The sequence below is a fragment of the Onychostoma macrolepis genome, chromosome 09 (genome assembly GCF_012432095.1).
Source record: "Onychostoma macrolepis isolate SWU-2019 chromosome 09, ASM1243209v1, whole genome shotgun sequence".
NCBI lineage: Eukaryota > Metazoa > Chordata > Actinopteri > Cypriniformes > Cyprinidae > Onychostoma > Onychostoma macrolepis.
The window spans coordinates 3,086,463-3,103,484 of NC_081163.1; the positions used below are offsets into that span (position 1 = coordinate 3,086,463).

Consider the following 17,022-nt stretch of genomic DNA (forward strand, 5'->3'; position numbering starts at 1 on the left):
CACTAAAAAATAATTTCCCTATGCAGAAAACAAATGGGATTTTGCTTCCAGAGCCTGACTGTTGTCAAAACTGCGGTAATCTCAGTTCTTACTGTCACTCCTCATGGCTTATGTGGCTTATTGTGAGTGAATCCTTTAAACATGTTCTTAAAAACAGGATTGAGATAATGTTAAACAGGACTAATAACTAACTTTTCATCTTTTAAAGGGATAGTTCACTTCAAAATGACAGGTCTGTCATCATTTGCTCACCCTTATGTCATTCCAAACCTGCAGGACTTTTAACACAATTAACACAAACTAATTATCTTTGCTGTCCTTTGAGGCTGCAATGTCCTGTTCATGAATGAATCGTGCATTAGAGTTGACTCATTTGAATGAATCAGTTCACAGAATCAGAACATTCATCAGAACTTCTCCTTTGTGTTCCATGGAGATAAGAATCATATGGGTTTGGAATGACTTGAAAGTGAGTAAATGATGAATCCTTTAAGCTGCAGATATCTGCAAAACAATTCTGTCATGCCTTGCAAAACATCTTTTTAAGATGCACAGGAGATTTACAGGAGATTTACAGGAGAGGTGTAGAGATGTTGTCCTTAGACATCGTCAGTAAAGTAAGATCATGTTTTGGAGTGGAATGAATTGCATCGAAGCCCTGAGACTCATAAATGTGACAGACCGCATTCAGCCTCGATGATAGTTTGAGGTTTTACCTCCCTGAGCTTCCGGAGCATCTGCCAAATCCTCAAAGAGCGGAGAATTTACAGACTTATTCTGCGTTTTCTGTGCTGATTTGAGGTTAAATGGAATTCCATCCACATGCATGCATATGTGTACATGTAATGCATACATACATATATACATACACACACAAATATTCATATAAAAGAAAAACATACGTGAAATATAAAAATATTTTTCTAAATTAAACTGTTCTGCCAGTGTTAGTTTTAATAAAATAAAAACGTGTAGCGAAATCTCTAATGATAGACACTTTATACCATCAGCATTTCTATTGTAAATATTATATTAATATAAAAGAAAAAGTCATTTATTTATTACATTTATGTGTAATTAATTTACATGTATTAATTGAATATGAATTTATTTATTAATTATGCAATAGATATTATCATTATCATCCATAATAATTGCATTTTTAAGCTAGAGAACCTCATTTTTCCCACTTTTTTATGCTGGTTTGGAATGTTTTATTGACATAATTTGTAATTTTGCACTGTTTTGTAGATGTCCGTCTTTGTTTAGGTAGATTGGAGCTGTACTTGTATGCCTGTTGCCTGCGTTTGTAGCCAAGATGGCCACGGAGTGGACTGATAGGTTTTATATATGCCTGAATTGTTATTTAAACTGATAGATTTACATGAACTTCTTGCTTTGCAAGAGAATAAATGTATTATATTTCAAAAGTAGCATGACACTGGAAATGGTGCTCTATTTAAAGAACAGCTGAGCTACTGAAAAATGTGGTTAGGTTACAGAGTTGGACATTCTTTCTCATATAAAGACATGAGGGTAAGGCTCTGCTCTGCGCTGGGATTCTTTCCCATCTCAGTTGAAATAGAGCGTTTATGAAGAGAACTGGAACATGTCGTGCCCCTCCGTCTCTGAGCCCTTGGGGCTTCTGGGAAAGAGGCTCCAGACTGTTCTGCCAGTGCTGAGCTGCTCTGACTTCAGATGTCTGTCTGCATGTGGCATCCCGTCGCATTAACTGCCTAATATGTTCCCATGGAGGATGTTTCAGTGACGTGCTCGTGGCTTTAATGTCTCTAGTGTGTGACAGCTCTTTTCTGCTGGGTGAATCTCCTGCTCTTTGCCAAAATGTAGTGAGTATATGTGCACTTCAGATACGATGCCTTCGTCTAATAATTGAGCAGCAAATCAGCATATAAGAATGATTTCTGAAGGATCATGTGACACTGAAGACTGGAGTAATGATGCTGAAAATTCAGCTTTGCATCACAGCAACAAATTACATTTTTAAATATATTTTTAAAATAACTTTTTTCTTAATACAGTTTGTAATGTAGCATTTATTTATTTTGTGGATTTTATTTATTAACTGAATTGTTTTAATTATTAACTGATTATCTTATTAAATTTGTAATTAGAAATTAGAGACATATCATACTAGGCAGCTTGCTAGGTTTTGGAGCAGTACACAGATGTCATGTTTGTATATTTTAAATAATAATAATGCTTCACTGGTTGTGGATCATGTAAAGTCTGAGTTGTGAAATGTGTATGTAGTTGACAGCACATCATAGTTGATCAGCCTAGAGTGTATTTGTGAATGAATGTAACTGTTGTGTCTGTTGTTAGTGACAGGCATCAGCCGTCTGAAAGGATCTCAGCTGTGTGTGTGTGTGTGTGTGTGTGTGTGTGTGTGTGAGCCTGTGGTTCTATTGTGAGTTAAGTCTGATAACATGCTGTGTGATCCAGACTCACATCACATCAATAAAGCACTCTTTCAATTCCACTTTCTTTATTTATTTCTTTGCATCTTCTTCATCTTTCTTCTTTCTTGTCTTCTTTTGTTTTTCTTTCTCTTCCTCATATTCCACTTTTCCTTCTTGTTCTCTTCTTCTGTTTCATTTCCTCTTTTTTCTCTCCTCTTCATCGTTTTTTTCATCTTTTCTCTTTATTTTCCTCTTTCCTTTCTGCTTCTTTCTCGTCTCTCCTGTCATTATTTTAATGTTTTCTTTCATTCTTTTCCCCTCTCTCACTTTCTTCATCTTCCACATCTTACTATATTTCTTCTTTCACTTCATTTTTCCACTTTCTTTTCAACTTTTTCATTACACTCTTAAAAATAAAGGATGCCACAGAAGAACCATTCTTCACAGCGATGCCACAGAAGAACCATTCAGTCAAAAACCATCTCTTTCTTACCTTTTTATAATCTGAAGAACCTTCTTTCACTGCAAAGAAGCTTTTGTGAAACAGAAAGTTTCTTCAGATGTTAAAGGTTCTTTATGGAACCATTTAGACAGAAAAGGTTCTTCAATGGCATCGTGAAGCACCTTTATTTTTCCTCATTTTCCTGTTTCCTTTTCTCTTCATCTTGCTCTCGATTCCTCTTCTTCTTTCTCATCTCTGCCTCTCTCTTCTTCCTTTCATCTTTTTCTTTTCCTCCTCTTCTTTCTCCATCTTTTTCTTCTTCTTTTTTTCTTTCTCTTCTCTGCCTCTCGCTTCTTTCTTTTTTCTCTCTTTCTAATTGTATTCCATTTCTCTTCCTCCTTCTCTTCCTCTACTTCTTTTTATTTCATTTTCCTCTTTTGTAACTCTGTTTTTCCATCACTGTTGATATGTGCCTCGTTTATTTTCTTCTTTCTTTTTTCTCTCACCTCTTTCCTCTGTCCTTCTCATCCTCTTGTGTTGCGTCTCTCTCTCTCTCTTTCTGTCATTGCTGTTGTTCAGTATCTCCAGGGTTTCAGACACTCATTCAGTTTCTCAGTCAGTCACCTTTGTAGATTTAACAAAGAGAATCTGCATTAATTATTGCCAGATTATCTGTCTGATCTCACACACACACACATCATATTTGCACACATGTCCTGTACACATTGAGCAGAGCCCATGATCACAAAGGAATGCATTAATTGAAGTAAACGTGAGCTCTCCACAGGTCAGTGATGAAACTCAAACACAGTCTGTGACTCAGGATCTTCTCCACAGGCGCTGTACTGTACGTGTGACAAGCCGAGCCACAGAGTTTGAATACTAAACGGCTCTTTCTGTCTGAATAGAGCTCATCCCTCTCAAGGTTACGTCCCTTTGTTCTGTGTGTGTGTGTGTGTGTGTGTGTGGGAGGTGAAGCAGGGGCTGGTAGGCTTTTATTCTTTAGCGTTTAGAGGCTTTAACAATGACGACTCGCATTCCTGAGGCCAGATTTATTTCACTCACAGACTCACAGAAGCCAGAGATACACCCTCACATCTGATCTGAAGATATTCACCTCAGAATACACCAGGAGAAAACACACGTGCTGGAAAATATAGAAATATAATATAAATAATAAATAATATATAATATAAATACATAATCTAAAAAGATATATAATATAATAAAAAATTCATCTTGATATATCCAGTCTTTTGAGTGTATTTAAAATATATGTATGATTTCCATCATCCATCTATCCATCTTTATGTATTTTTTTTTTTATTTTAATTTAAAATATATTTGAATATTTATTTTAGCCATCTATGATCTTTGTATTTGTCTGTCTATTTATTATTTCGTTATGTATTTATTTTTTATTGTAATTTTAAGCAAACATCATTGTAGTCAAGTAGACTCAAAATAATGTAGGAAGTCAAATGCAGTAAAAATAGTGTAAATATAGTAAAAATGTAGCTTAAAAAATCTATTTTTGCACAGTTTTTCACTAAATGAACATGTGGAAGAGTAATATTTACTGAGATATATGATTTTGCTGAAAATTGAATGGTTTTAATTGTTTATTTATTTATTTATCCATGATCTATTTAATTATGTCCATTTATTAGTTATTTATGTATTTATTTTTTTATTGTCATTTTAATCAAACAGTCACTGTAGTCAGGAATACCCCAAATATTTAATGTAAGAAGTAGTAAAATACAGTAAAAATCTCGCTGTAAAAAATCAAGGCCTTTTTTTTTTTTTAACTAAATGAACATGTGGAAGAGTGATATTTAATCATTTTTACATTTATATGCACCAATATTAGATGTGTTTTGGTGGAGGTTTCACTATAAATAAAATTGCAACCTCTCCCTTATGCATCACGTCTATTAAACATCAGTCCTGGTCTAATCAGAGTCTTTATAAATATAATCAGACTATTATAATTAGAAGTCTCAGCCTGTATATTGGCTAGGAAAGTCTAGAGAGGTTGTAATCAGCTGTCCGTTCACCGGTATAATTAGTTAGGCCTGGTTTCATGGGTTAGAGCGCAGCTGAAATTGCCGGTCTGCTGCGTGCGGTTTGCTTTGGACCCAAAGAGCAAATGTAGGTTTGGTTAGTTTACTTTAGTGTCACTCAAACTGCCTTTCTCTCTACTTTTCTGTCTCTTCGCTTCAGTCTGTCTTCCCTTTAGTTTCTCGAAGGCCATCTGTGGTCGACCTGTCATGATTCAGCCTGTCTCAGACGCTTTTCCAAAATCTAGTGTAGGCAGCATTTTTAGGCATCCCAAAGGAAGTCAATGTAGTGTACTTTTTAGGTACCTTTTTTTTTTTTTTGGTTGCCTGAATTCAGATGTGTAACAGCATGAATCGTTTGTTCATATGTGACCCTGGACCACAAAACCAGTCTTAAGTGTACATTTTTCAAAATTGAGATTTATACATCATCTGATGAATAAATAAGCTTTCCATTGATGTATGGTTTGTTAGGATCGGACAATATTTGGTCGAGATACAACTATTTGATAATCTGGAATCTGAGGGTGCAAAAAAATCTAAATATTGAGAAAATCACCTTTAAAGTTGTCCAGATGAAGTTCTTAGCAATGCATATTACTAATCAAAAATTAAGTTTTGATACATTTATGGTAAGAAATTTACAAAATATCTTCATGGAACATGATCTTTACTTAATATCCTAATGATTTTTGGCATGAAAGAAAAGAAAATATTTTTGGCTATTGCTACAAATATACCCCAGCGACTTAAGACTGGTTTTGTGGTCCAGGATCACATATAGGCTTTTTAACACTTCATCTCAGTTGCTTTATTCTCCTCCGTGGGCTCTTTTTCTTGTGGCGTCCCTTGTTTTCCAGCCTGTGGTTGTAGGAAATGACAGAGCAGTCCTTATATCCGACTAGCATGACATGAAGAGTACATTCTTCTGTCTGAATTATGCACTCTCAGTGTTGTGGTCTGTTGCAAGAGAGAATGACTCACAAAAGATCTCTGTCCTCGACTCTTCAAATGTCAGGCTTGACTTCAGCATTGTTTTGTCTCTGTGAAAGAGGCTTGAAAGTCATTTGTCTGTGTTTTGAGAGCTGCTTGATTCCAGCTATCACTCAAAACACTTTGAGGCTTTCAGAACTATTATTTTTGACAAGTGTAGATTGATCAATACAGCACTGCAATCATGTTAAAATACGACACTTCACCTGCTTCTCGTAACACCTGTTTTGCTCTTATCCGACTGAAAGTGGCAGAATTGTGTGCATCAGTAGTTTAAAGGTGTTTGTTTGTGGAAGCCTGTTTCTGCCACGGAATAAAAATGGTAATTACGACATTTTATCTAAAAATTCTGACTATTTTTCTTAGAATTGATAGAGTTGTGAGAAATAAACATGGTTTTATGTATGCTACTATGTGAGACCAATGGTTAATTTAAAAAAAACAAACAAACTCAGTCATAATAATGAAATTTCACCATAAAAATGTGGTTGCTACAATTTTACAGATGTTACTGATTTTGATAATCAACAAAAATTTACATCTGCATCCTAACTCAAACTACTACCAAATGTGCATTTCTAAGAGACAAAATATTATATATATATATATATATATATATATATATATATATATATATATATATATATATATATATATATATATATATATATATATATATATATATATATATATATATAAAAATAATTATATTATTAATATTATCACTTACTAGAACATGCAGAAACTAAGAAATTAATTTTTCTATTAAGATATTTATTTTGTTAAGGAAAATGAAGGAACAACTCACTTTGGAGCAAAAATCTGGCTTTAAACTCGAAAGAAATAAAGATTTGACATTTATCGTGATAATTATCGATATCGACTGATATGAATGATTTTTTTTGCCCATATCGCCCAGCCCTAATTATGAGTTTACATCTCGCAGTTTGCATCTTGACCTTTTTTCATTTGCGAGTCACAGTTACTTTTTTATTATTATTTTTATTCTGTGGCAGAAGAGACGTTTTCACTTCCAGCTGTAAAGGAAGATGTTGGTCTTCGTTGTCTCTCTGTCTCAAGGAAGGAAAGAGTGGTCGTAGAATTTATAGTTTGTTTTGCAAATGATTCGTGACACAAGTCTCTCTGTGCCAAGCCACCGATCATGAAGGATTTACAGCTGTTTGGGTAAGATGGTGTGAATTATAGCACGGTATGTTTGGGTCAATAACATGAACACAGTCATGATTTCACTCTTACGCTGGTTTCATTCCAGCCTCTGTTGGTCGAGTGATTCCTCTCTTAAAAGGATTCAGTGACACTGCACGTTCAGTGTTCACTGAATGCATATTGCACACAAACCTCAAGCTGCATGAGTCTGACCGGAAACAGTTGTGTGAAGGAATCACTGGATTTTCCAGGTCAGTGTGGCATCAGATCACTAAGAGATCTACTGTGTCATTTAAGGCTGCAAGTAAATTTGATATGGCAGAACTGTAGCCTATATCTTCTTTTGTTTTTTGAGTTATGTTAAGTAATCATATCAAATAATTGGGATTACAAAGTCTCTTACAAATTGAAATATTTCCTTCAATTTTTGTATTGTTTTCCGTAAAGCCAATTAGGAACACAAACTCCTATTCCATTATTTTTGCTTTTCTTCCACATCTGTATTTTTATTATATCCGTCTTTTCTGATAAACTGAAATAGTTGATGCAATCCTGCTACATCCTACTGATAGCACTGTATCATTTTATTTCTGTAATTTTTCCTCATTATTTCTTTCCTTTTTATTTCTATATTTTAAATGCTTTTAATAATTTTTTTAATTTGTTGTACAGTAAGTAATGGCAGCTTTGATTTTTAACATCACTATTTTAACACATTACTTAAACACATCAACTAGATTAAGATATGTTTATATAAAATTGGAATAAATAATGCAAAATAATCTTTAAATAATATTTTTTTTGGATAAACACATGCAGATGAAGTCTAGCATTACATTGATCATTTTATTTCTGTAAATTTCCCCATTCTTATTTCTTTCCTTCTTATTCCTATATTTTAAATGGTTTTTTATTTGTATAACAAATATTTATAGTGTTCAATGTCATTTTCGTTTTGGACGTACATTTTATTTTTTTTTTTTTTATGGAAAATACAATCAGATACCATTAAGTTTGAAATGTGCAATATAAATAATCCTTTGCAACATTGACACAGCTGTTGAACTTAATTGAATCAATTTCATAATAGATTCATTTTACAACATTAACACTGTCATTTTCTTGTTTATTACTGTGAAGCTGCTTTGAATTGCTCTGTATTCTATAAAGCACTATAGAAATATATAAACGTGACCTTACCTAAACTCACCGCTAAAAGGCACTATGTTGAGATACTTTGCATGTCGGTCAGATGATCTCTTCTTGTCTAAGTGGGTGTTTTTGGCCAGGATAAACTTCTTTAGCTGTGACCTCATCAGAGGTTGCTCTGACCAGACGCTCGTGACCTCAGTGGGTGTTGAAAGGGAGCGGAGGTGTGACAAGGGCGCGCTGACTTCCTGTTTTCTGGCGTTCCTCACTATTCCATTGCCTTTTCAGACACTAGACATCTTTGTTTTGCTCGTCATCAGTGGGAGAGAGTGAGTGGGAGAAGAGAGGAAGCGAGAGAAAGACGCTATGTTCACAATAATGTACTATCGTACTGTGTGTTTCTACAGTAAATAGTTTGTGTACTTGCACTGAATGCATTGAATGCACAGTATGCAATAAAGCGCACTGTGTGAGATACTGTATCCCATAATGCAGTGTACTCAACTTGACCTACCATCTCCATTGTGACGAATAAACTGGAAATGACCGCTGTGATTTAAACGTCTCTATTTTGATTTGTCGTTTAGTCTGACTGCTGATTAAGGCATTTTCAAAATTGGATTCAAATGTAATAAAATTAATTAATAGAAGTAATCAAATGTAAAATAAATTAAAGTTAAAAAAAACTGCTATTTTACTAGATAACTGCATGCTGGTCAGGGTTATTTTAGTATCATTATGAGACACTATTATAGTTTTTAGAATTTTTTTGGAACTAATTTTCATATTTTCTGTTTTCTTAATTTTAGTTAAAGTTTTAGTAATTTTATTGTGTGTTTTTGTCATTAGTGTTATTATTTTTTAAATATATCTATATAGTTTTTATTAATATTTATTTCATTTTTAGTTGTGGTTATTTTAGTACATCAGGTTCAACTAAATTAATTGAATTGTGTGAATTGAATGTATGAATTTTATTTTAGTAATTTTATTGTTTTTGTAATTTTTATTATTATTATTATTTTTAAATATGTCTATATAGTTTTTATTAATTTTTATTTCGTTTTTAGTTGTAGTTATTTTAGTATGTCAAGTTAAACTAAATGATTGAATTGTACTTCATTTCATGTAGAGTTTATTTTTTCCCCAAATAACAAAGTTTTAGTTAACTATTGTAACCCAGATGCTGAGGTCATGTGACTGAAATTGTAGCATACTACTGTTTGAAATTTAAGTTATTGCATAATCCATTTTTAAATAGTGTATGAAAGTATTTCTCATTGTATTTAAAAAAAAAAAAATAGTAGGCAGTATTCAGTATACACTGCACAGTGTTCACTAAGTTAGTAGTAAGCTAGTATTCCATTCAAATAGTAAATAGCAAATAGATGATTTTCCCAGAAGCCTCTAATTATTTCACCTAAAGTGGCACAAAACAATCCCAGCTCATCAGGTTTCTTTAAACATTAAAAGCAAGAAGAAAATAATAAAAAAAAACAGTAAGATGGAGAAAAGAAAGACTGGAGAAGCAGTGTTGTGAATAGCATGTAATGGCAATACATCTGAGACTCATTGTCGCGTGTTATTATTGAGCTCTGCTAATTAGTTTTCATTCTCTTAATGGCGTCCAGAGTTTACAGTGAAAACCATTTGTGGATTTTGCCACATTTTTAATCTAAACTCAATCTCGGTGGCTCTATTTGTTTTTATTAAGATGACTGAATCAATCTTTTGTTAGGAGAGTGTCAGTCAACTCGTGTTAAGACTAAGTGTGCCTGTCAGTTTCACTGGGGCTGTTAACTTGATTATTTCAGATGTTTATCGACCTGGTAACAGTGTTTTCTGCTCTGTGAAGAAGCTATTTAGAGGATGTGCAATATATTTGCAACTATTTTACTGTCAATATGTGCTAGTGCTAGTAGGACATTTAAAACAAGTTTTGTTGTTTGTGCGTGATTAGGAGAGCCGTACCTGCTCAGTGCCCAGCGCAGGTGTCCCGGCGGTGGGATGCAGGATCCCGCAGGTGTCCGTCCGTTCCTGCCCCCAGACGAAGGCCTCAGACTCAGCCTGGCTAAAGGGGTCTCCATGTCCCTCCCATCATCCCCTCTCCTGCCCCGACAGACGTACGTGATGGCGGCTCGCCCGAGCAAGAAGTCTCCAGGTGGGGATATTTATCATTTTATCCATTTAAAAGCATTGAAATGTCTGGACATCAGCAGTTTTTTTGGCTGAGCGATGGATTGCAATGGTTTGGCAACAGCTGCTGTTCTGTAATTCAGTTTGGTTTTGCTAGCGGTGCAGAAATTACAAACTCGAACGGTGAAGTTTCGGAGTGAATCTCACAAGAACATGTCCAGGTCGCCCTGAAATGAAAAGACAGAAATAGAGAGGTTATATTTGTATTTTAGGACCATTTTTGGTCACACTTCACATGAGGCCCTTATGAATAATGCATTATAAAGGTATTCATAATAAATGTTGTAATGCATTAGCCTATATATTTTATAAATAATTACAGCCAAAGTTAAAATGCATTATATGTGCAGATTCCTGGTATTGGTTACTTGTCATGTGTTTTAGTGCATTATATTTTTCTGTGTAATAATGAATAGATAAGCATTATAATGTATTTTAACTGTGGTTACGGTTATTAATGAGATCATACAGTCTATTATAAGGTGAATTACAAAGCATGTTGCCAAATGTTTTTTTGTTTTTTTTTGCATTATGAAATTATTTCCTCCCAAATTCAAGTTTTTCTTTTTAGCTTTTATGTAATGCACAATATTCTCAATGTTATTAAATTCTTGTTACTGCAATACAGTAATTTTGTTACTATTATTATTATTATTATTTTTTTTTTAAATCAGCATAAATTAAAGACAGTATATAAATAGATGTATTCAAACCTATTTATTATATTATATTAGATTAGATTTATGTATTATAGATTTTTTGGTATCACAGTAATGAGAATGTTTTTATATATATATCTATGATAATGAAAATTGGTGGGAAAATGTGCTTAATTGTGATTAAAAATAATGATCTTGAAAGAATTTGAGTTCATATAGAGATATTAAGGTTGGAGACTTGTTTTCTTTTGTTCCTGCATTTTAAATTGTTCATCCAGCTGTATTAATGTGTGTTCTTCCTTGTGCATTTGTTTAGTTTTGATTTTTGTATGTAAGGTTGAAGTTCATTTGCATGTTGATTGAGTTAGTGTGTGTACATATAAACACAAGTGTGTGTGTGTATGTAAACACAGTCTGAGGTGTTTTCACGCCATCTCTGTGTTAAGGACAAGGCCATGAGCAGCTGAGATCTTCAAAGGGTTTGCTGCTTGTCTCTGGCTTTGTTTTTGGAGGATTTAGCATAGAGGATTGAAATCCTTTCAGTGGTCACTTTGGCCTCTCGCTCACATCTGCTCCTCATGTGTGTGGATTCAGCAGCTCTCTTTGAAAAGGGGATCGATGCTTTGAAGGCACCGGAAGCAGGCGATGCGCTTGAATGAATTTGCCCTTTGCACATTTCATTAGTCTGACAATTAAAGAAAGATAAATGTCCAAATGAGATCCCCCTGGAGTACCGGATCCTCAGGGAGGGATTTATTACAGACGTCAGAAACACGCGAGACTGAGGGTTTGTGTTGACCTCCACAGATCTCGAAAATGTTCGTTGGGACAGTTACATGTGGTTTTAAATGAGCTAAAGCAAAACTCATATTCAATCATTTTATTTTGTACTAAGGATCAAAAGTTTGGGGTCAGTAGGACTTTTAAAAAATATATATGTTTTTATTCAGCAGGGATGCATTAAATTGTCAGTAAAGACGTTTACAATGTTACAAAAGATTTCTATTTCAAATAAATGCTGTTCTTTTGAACTTTCTATTCATCAAAGAATCAAGTTTCCACAAAAATATTGGGCAGCATAACTGTTTTCAACATTATAATACATAATCAGAAATGTTTGTTGAACAGCAAATCAGCATATTAGAATGATTTCTGAAGGATCACGTGACACTGCGTAATGATGCTGAAAATTCAGCTTTGATCACAGCAATAAATTGCATTTAAAATATATTCTAATAGAAAACAGATATTTGATATTGTAATATTATCACTTTTATTGTGTTTTTATCAAATAAATGCAGCCTTGGTGAGCAGAGACTTCTTTCAATAATGTAAAAAAAAAAAGTATACCAACCCCAAACTTCTTAATGTAATGTATTTTCACCAATATAACAACACATATACATAAATACATGTTTATCTTCATATATTTTTACTAAAATATTTTCTTATATATAAAAAGACTATGCTGAATGTTTTTGAGTGAAAAAAGGAATTTTAATAGATGAAAAATGCTTCAAAGAATAATTTTCACAGAAATGAACTGAACAATTTTGTCATTCTAACTCATAATATTTCCATGAAGAGCCTTAGATGCTGACATGGCAATACAAATGAATAACAACTTCTACTACTAACCCATAATATTCCTTCAAATCGCATGTTAGTCATGCATGACTTCTGCTGCATGTCCTATTATAACGTCAGTGTTTATATCATGTAAACTGTTTATCTGTTCAAGCACAGGACTTTCTGGGAAAATCCTCACAGGGAGGAATTTAAAAATAACCAATATTAGGATCAGATGGACTTGATACTCCGACACCCCTGTTTAGATTGTGGAAGTAATAACATGGATAATATGCAAGTTATTGTCTTAAACCCTGGATGATAATGACCGAATGGACTTTAATCGGCTGTGCCGAAGGGAATCTTTGGAAATGGTTGTTGTTATTAGGAGCATCAAAGGCCGGCTGATGAGTTTCATGTGGACAGTGTGTGGTCATTGCAGACCACAGGAAAATAAGACATGAGCTCATCTCAAAAAGCACAGGTACTTGTATGAAGTTAACTATTCTAGGCAAACTGTTCATTTTAAAGGGGCCACATATGGTGTGAAAGGTGGAGGGGGTCTGTGTTGTGTGTGTGTGTTTATGGGAGAGGATGTTTAGATCTTCACGAGGAGGTGTTGATCAGGGGGGCAGGAATCTCACCTCATTCTTTTTATGACTATTTTTCTCATGTTAGTAATGTGAAATAACAGATATGATGGAAATTATGTAGTGACACAAATGAAATCTATCTTATATTTGAGGTTCGTCTTTGTCTAGAGTCCAGCTCTGCTTGCTCTGGACATTCATTAAGCAACTTCATCAGGTGCACCGTGGGATGCTTTTAAACACTAATGAAGGAAGAATATGTGTGATGAGCACATTTAAGCAGAAACCTTCATATTAAAAGGTTTTTAAAATCACAGGAAACAAAAATTCATTCAGGTGTATTCAAACTTGATATTAATTGTTAACTCCAAAAATAAATAAATATATACAAATAAAAGGCTATTCATGATTAATTATTTAGTTTTTTGACAACCATATTATATGTAAAATGAAGAATAATAATGTATAATAATGTGTGTATACACACACTCACACACACACACACACACACACACACACACACAGTCTGGTATACGTGGTTTATGGGGACTCTCCATAGGCGTAATGGTTTTTATATCGTACAAACTGTATGTGCTATTGCCCTACACCAACCCTAAGCCTTTTGGTTTATGGGGACATAGGCAGTGTCCTCATAAACCACCTTCATGTTGTAGTACCCATGTTATTATACAGACTTGTGTCCTCATAAACCATATATACCAGTTCTCACACACACACACACACACACACACATATGAATGATAATAATAAATATATATTCATGTAATTATGGTTTATGATCTTACATTTTGTGGAGTTTAAAAAAAAAAGATAAACCATTGTTCATTTGTGTTAATATTTTGTTTTGTTGATAGTGTGTGTGTGTCTGTGTGTGTGTGTGTGTATACAGTATATGACAGACCTAATAAACTTATTTGATTTGATTGCAGATGTATTTAATTGCTAAAAGTACTGTGGTTGCTCTTATGATTAAGAACTAGTCAATTTGAATGACATATTCAAGATTTTTTTTTTTTATTGTTTTGTAAATGTGATTAAATGAGTAAAAGTAAATGAGACATTGCATGTTCACCAGACTACCAGTTTTGATGCATGCTGAAACATTACTTCAAACAAGCTGTATGACCCTGTCATATCTGCATAGATGGATCTCAGTCAGAATAGCAGGGCTCCAGACAAAAAAGTTGAGTAAGGAGCCATTGGCTCCTATAAGAAAAAAACTTAGGCGCCAAATAATTTTTTTAGGTGCCACAGAATAAACCTTTTTTTTAGCATTTCAAACATACTGTCATGTGTTTATGTCTCATCTTTTCTTGACTTTATCAGCATTTTAGTCCATCTTGTAGATGACCTGGAAACTAAGGTTCACTTAAAGTAGGAACTAAATGTCTTTTCCAACTTGAAATATACAGTCACAAAAAATTGTTCATTACACAGAATCTGTACCAATATCATCACTTTGCCACTGAGAGTAGTTTGGGCTCCTCCTCAATGTATCCTATAAATGTTGTCATATGTCTTTCACACATTCAGTCTGTTTTTCTTCATTAGTAAAATGCAATTTTATAGGAGGAGTTGAATCATGTAGACAACAGGTTAATGAAAAATATTAATATGCAATAGCGCATAAAAATAGCAAAATGCTCCTCTTTATAGTTATTTTTCTAGCTGACTAATGAGCTTATGGACACCGAATGGTTATTCTGAGGTTTACAAGCTTTACACGTTTGAAACATTGAATGAGCTTTTACATGAGATATTTCAGCAAGTTGTACTGTTGGATCTCTTATAAAATAGCCGAACCTTTGATGTTAATTTATGTTCATTATGTAGCCTACTATAGTAGTAAATAGAAAGATATAATGGGTTCACCTGCCACTTGAACTGAGGCACTAAAGCGTTCGCGCCTGCCGCATTAAAGAGCACCAAAACAGTATTTATTGTGTGAATTTCATTATGTATTTGGCATAATTTTAAACCTGATACTTTATTAATAAGTAACAAAGCACAAAGCTTTTTGCGGTTACTGGACGGCAAGTGCGCTTCAAATAATATGAAGTTCACACATTAACAGAACACGGCATATAGACTAAGATCTTGATCAGAAGAAGCCATATTAGTAATGATTATAAATGAGAATTGTTAACGATATTGCCAATATCCACACAACTGACAGCTTTACCTGTTGTAGTTTGTTCAAGTTGTGCACGAAATAGATAGTGCTTTTGTGCACTTTTACTTGCACGTCTCTGACATTTCGATCTTTCTCACGTTTAGCAGGTGTGTGTCAATGCTGCCGTGCGGCGGAGATGAGGACTCTTTTTTTCCACTAAAACTATGATGTGCATCATCTCAGTTTAATACGTGAACATAAACAAAAGATGTGATCGCAAAACAATCAGGAAAAAAGGCATTGCATGCACATTTTTAAGTCATAACATGTAAATATATATAGTTGCCAGTGGCGACCTCAACAAAAACTTCACTCGGAAATGAATATTTTTTGTTTTAGTCGCAGTCTGGAGCCCTGGAATAGTGTAGATAGTTGAAAGCATATTTTCCGGTACTGTGAAAAACACTGTACAGAAACCGCAGCTCAATCCAACACTCAACCTCTGTTATCTTGTACACACTGGGAGGTGCAGTGATATGAGTTCAGCCAAACTCAGAGCGTAAACGCTTTCAGCGTCACACTCAGAGCTTCATTACCTCAGTCCTGCAGCTCATTTCCTCACAGCTGAAGTAATAACGTTGAACTGTGGCGGCCTCCTTTTAAGCTAAACCGCTATTTCCCCAAACCGGCGGGTTATTGATCCTATTAAAGCCATATCACATGAGGCTGGCACATATTATGTGCTGCTTTCATCAGGAGAGAGCCACACGTGTTCCACCTCGTCCTCTTTGCCTCCTTACTGACCTCTTCTGGAGTGTTTGTGTCATTACCTCTCAAGGTCGAAGGTCAGGAATACTTTTCCTCCTGGTCCAGTCCACGTTGAATTCGTTTGAGTAAAAGCGAGGCTTTCCAGTGATATAGTGTGTTGGAGGAGGATGGTGTTAGCAGATGTTGAGAAGGTCTTCAGAGAGATGGGAGATGAAGTATCTCTCAAGATGTCAGGTTGCTTGAAGATTTGTTTAGTGCCTCAAGATACGCTTTTAAGCTTTACAGTTTACATCAATAAAGCGTGTTTGACTGTTTTAAAGCAAATCTGATTCAAAGTGTTTAAGATGTGTGTTTGTGTCTGTGTTTTTTAAGAATGTGTGTCACGGAAATGTTGTAATCACTGCTCTATACTGTAATCAAGAGTAATAATCTGATTCTCAGTACTGAAGCACTAAGTTCCTTCGGCACTCCGACTTTCACACTTAAACCATCTGTCTAGCTGTTAGTCCATTTAACATGTCTTACATGTTCAGCTAGCGTTTGAGACAGATCCAGAAATGCATTACCATCTGGTCATCACAATTACTAAAACAGACATAGAGATGTATAAGGATGCACATTCCCTGCACTTATTAGTTATCTATTTTCATTTTGTGTACAGACACACACACACACACGCGCACACTCACTCTCTCACACACACACACACACACACACACACACACACACACACGTATATTATGCTATGTTTTATTAAAAGTATAATATTTATTTATTATTTTTAGATTTAGCATTTTATATTATGTTTTTATACAAATATTTGCCTGTCTGTCTGTCTGTCTCTCTTATTTATATGTTGTTTCATTGGCTAA

At 34.4% G+C, this 17,022-nt stretch overlaps 1 protein-coding gene across 4 annotated transcripts in view; it reads left to right on the forward strand.

Annotated features, from left to right (window-relative positions):
- tanc1b (tetratricopeptide repeat, ankyrin repeat and coiled-coil containing 1b) overlaps positions 1-17,022 on the forward strand; it is a 175,918-nt gene that overhangs the window by 45,897 nt on the left and 112,999 nt on the right. For all 4 annotated transcript variants that reach the window (XR_009272760.1, XM_058786399.1, XM_058786400.1 and 1 more), the window contains exon 3: positions 10,195-10,395. Coding sequence is in view for 3 of the 4 variants with exons in the window: in XM_058786399.1 (XP_058642382.1) it covers positions 10,195-10,395 (201 nt within the window). In the remaining variant the exon portion in view is untranslated. The remainder of the gene's footprint in view (positions 1-10,194; positions 10,396-17,022) is intronic.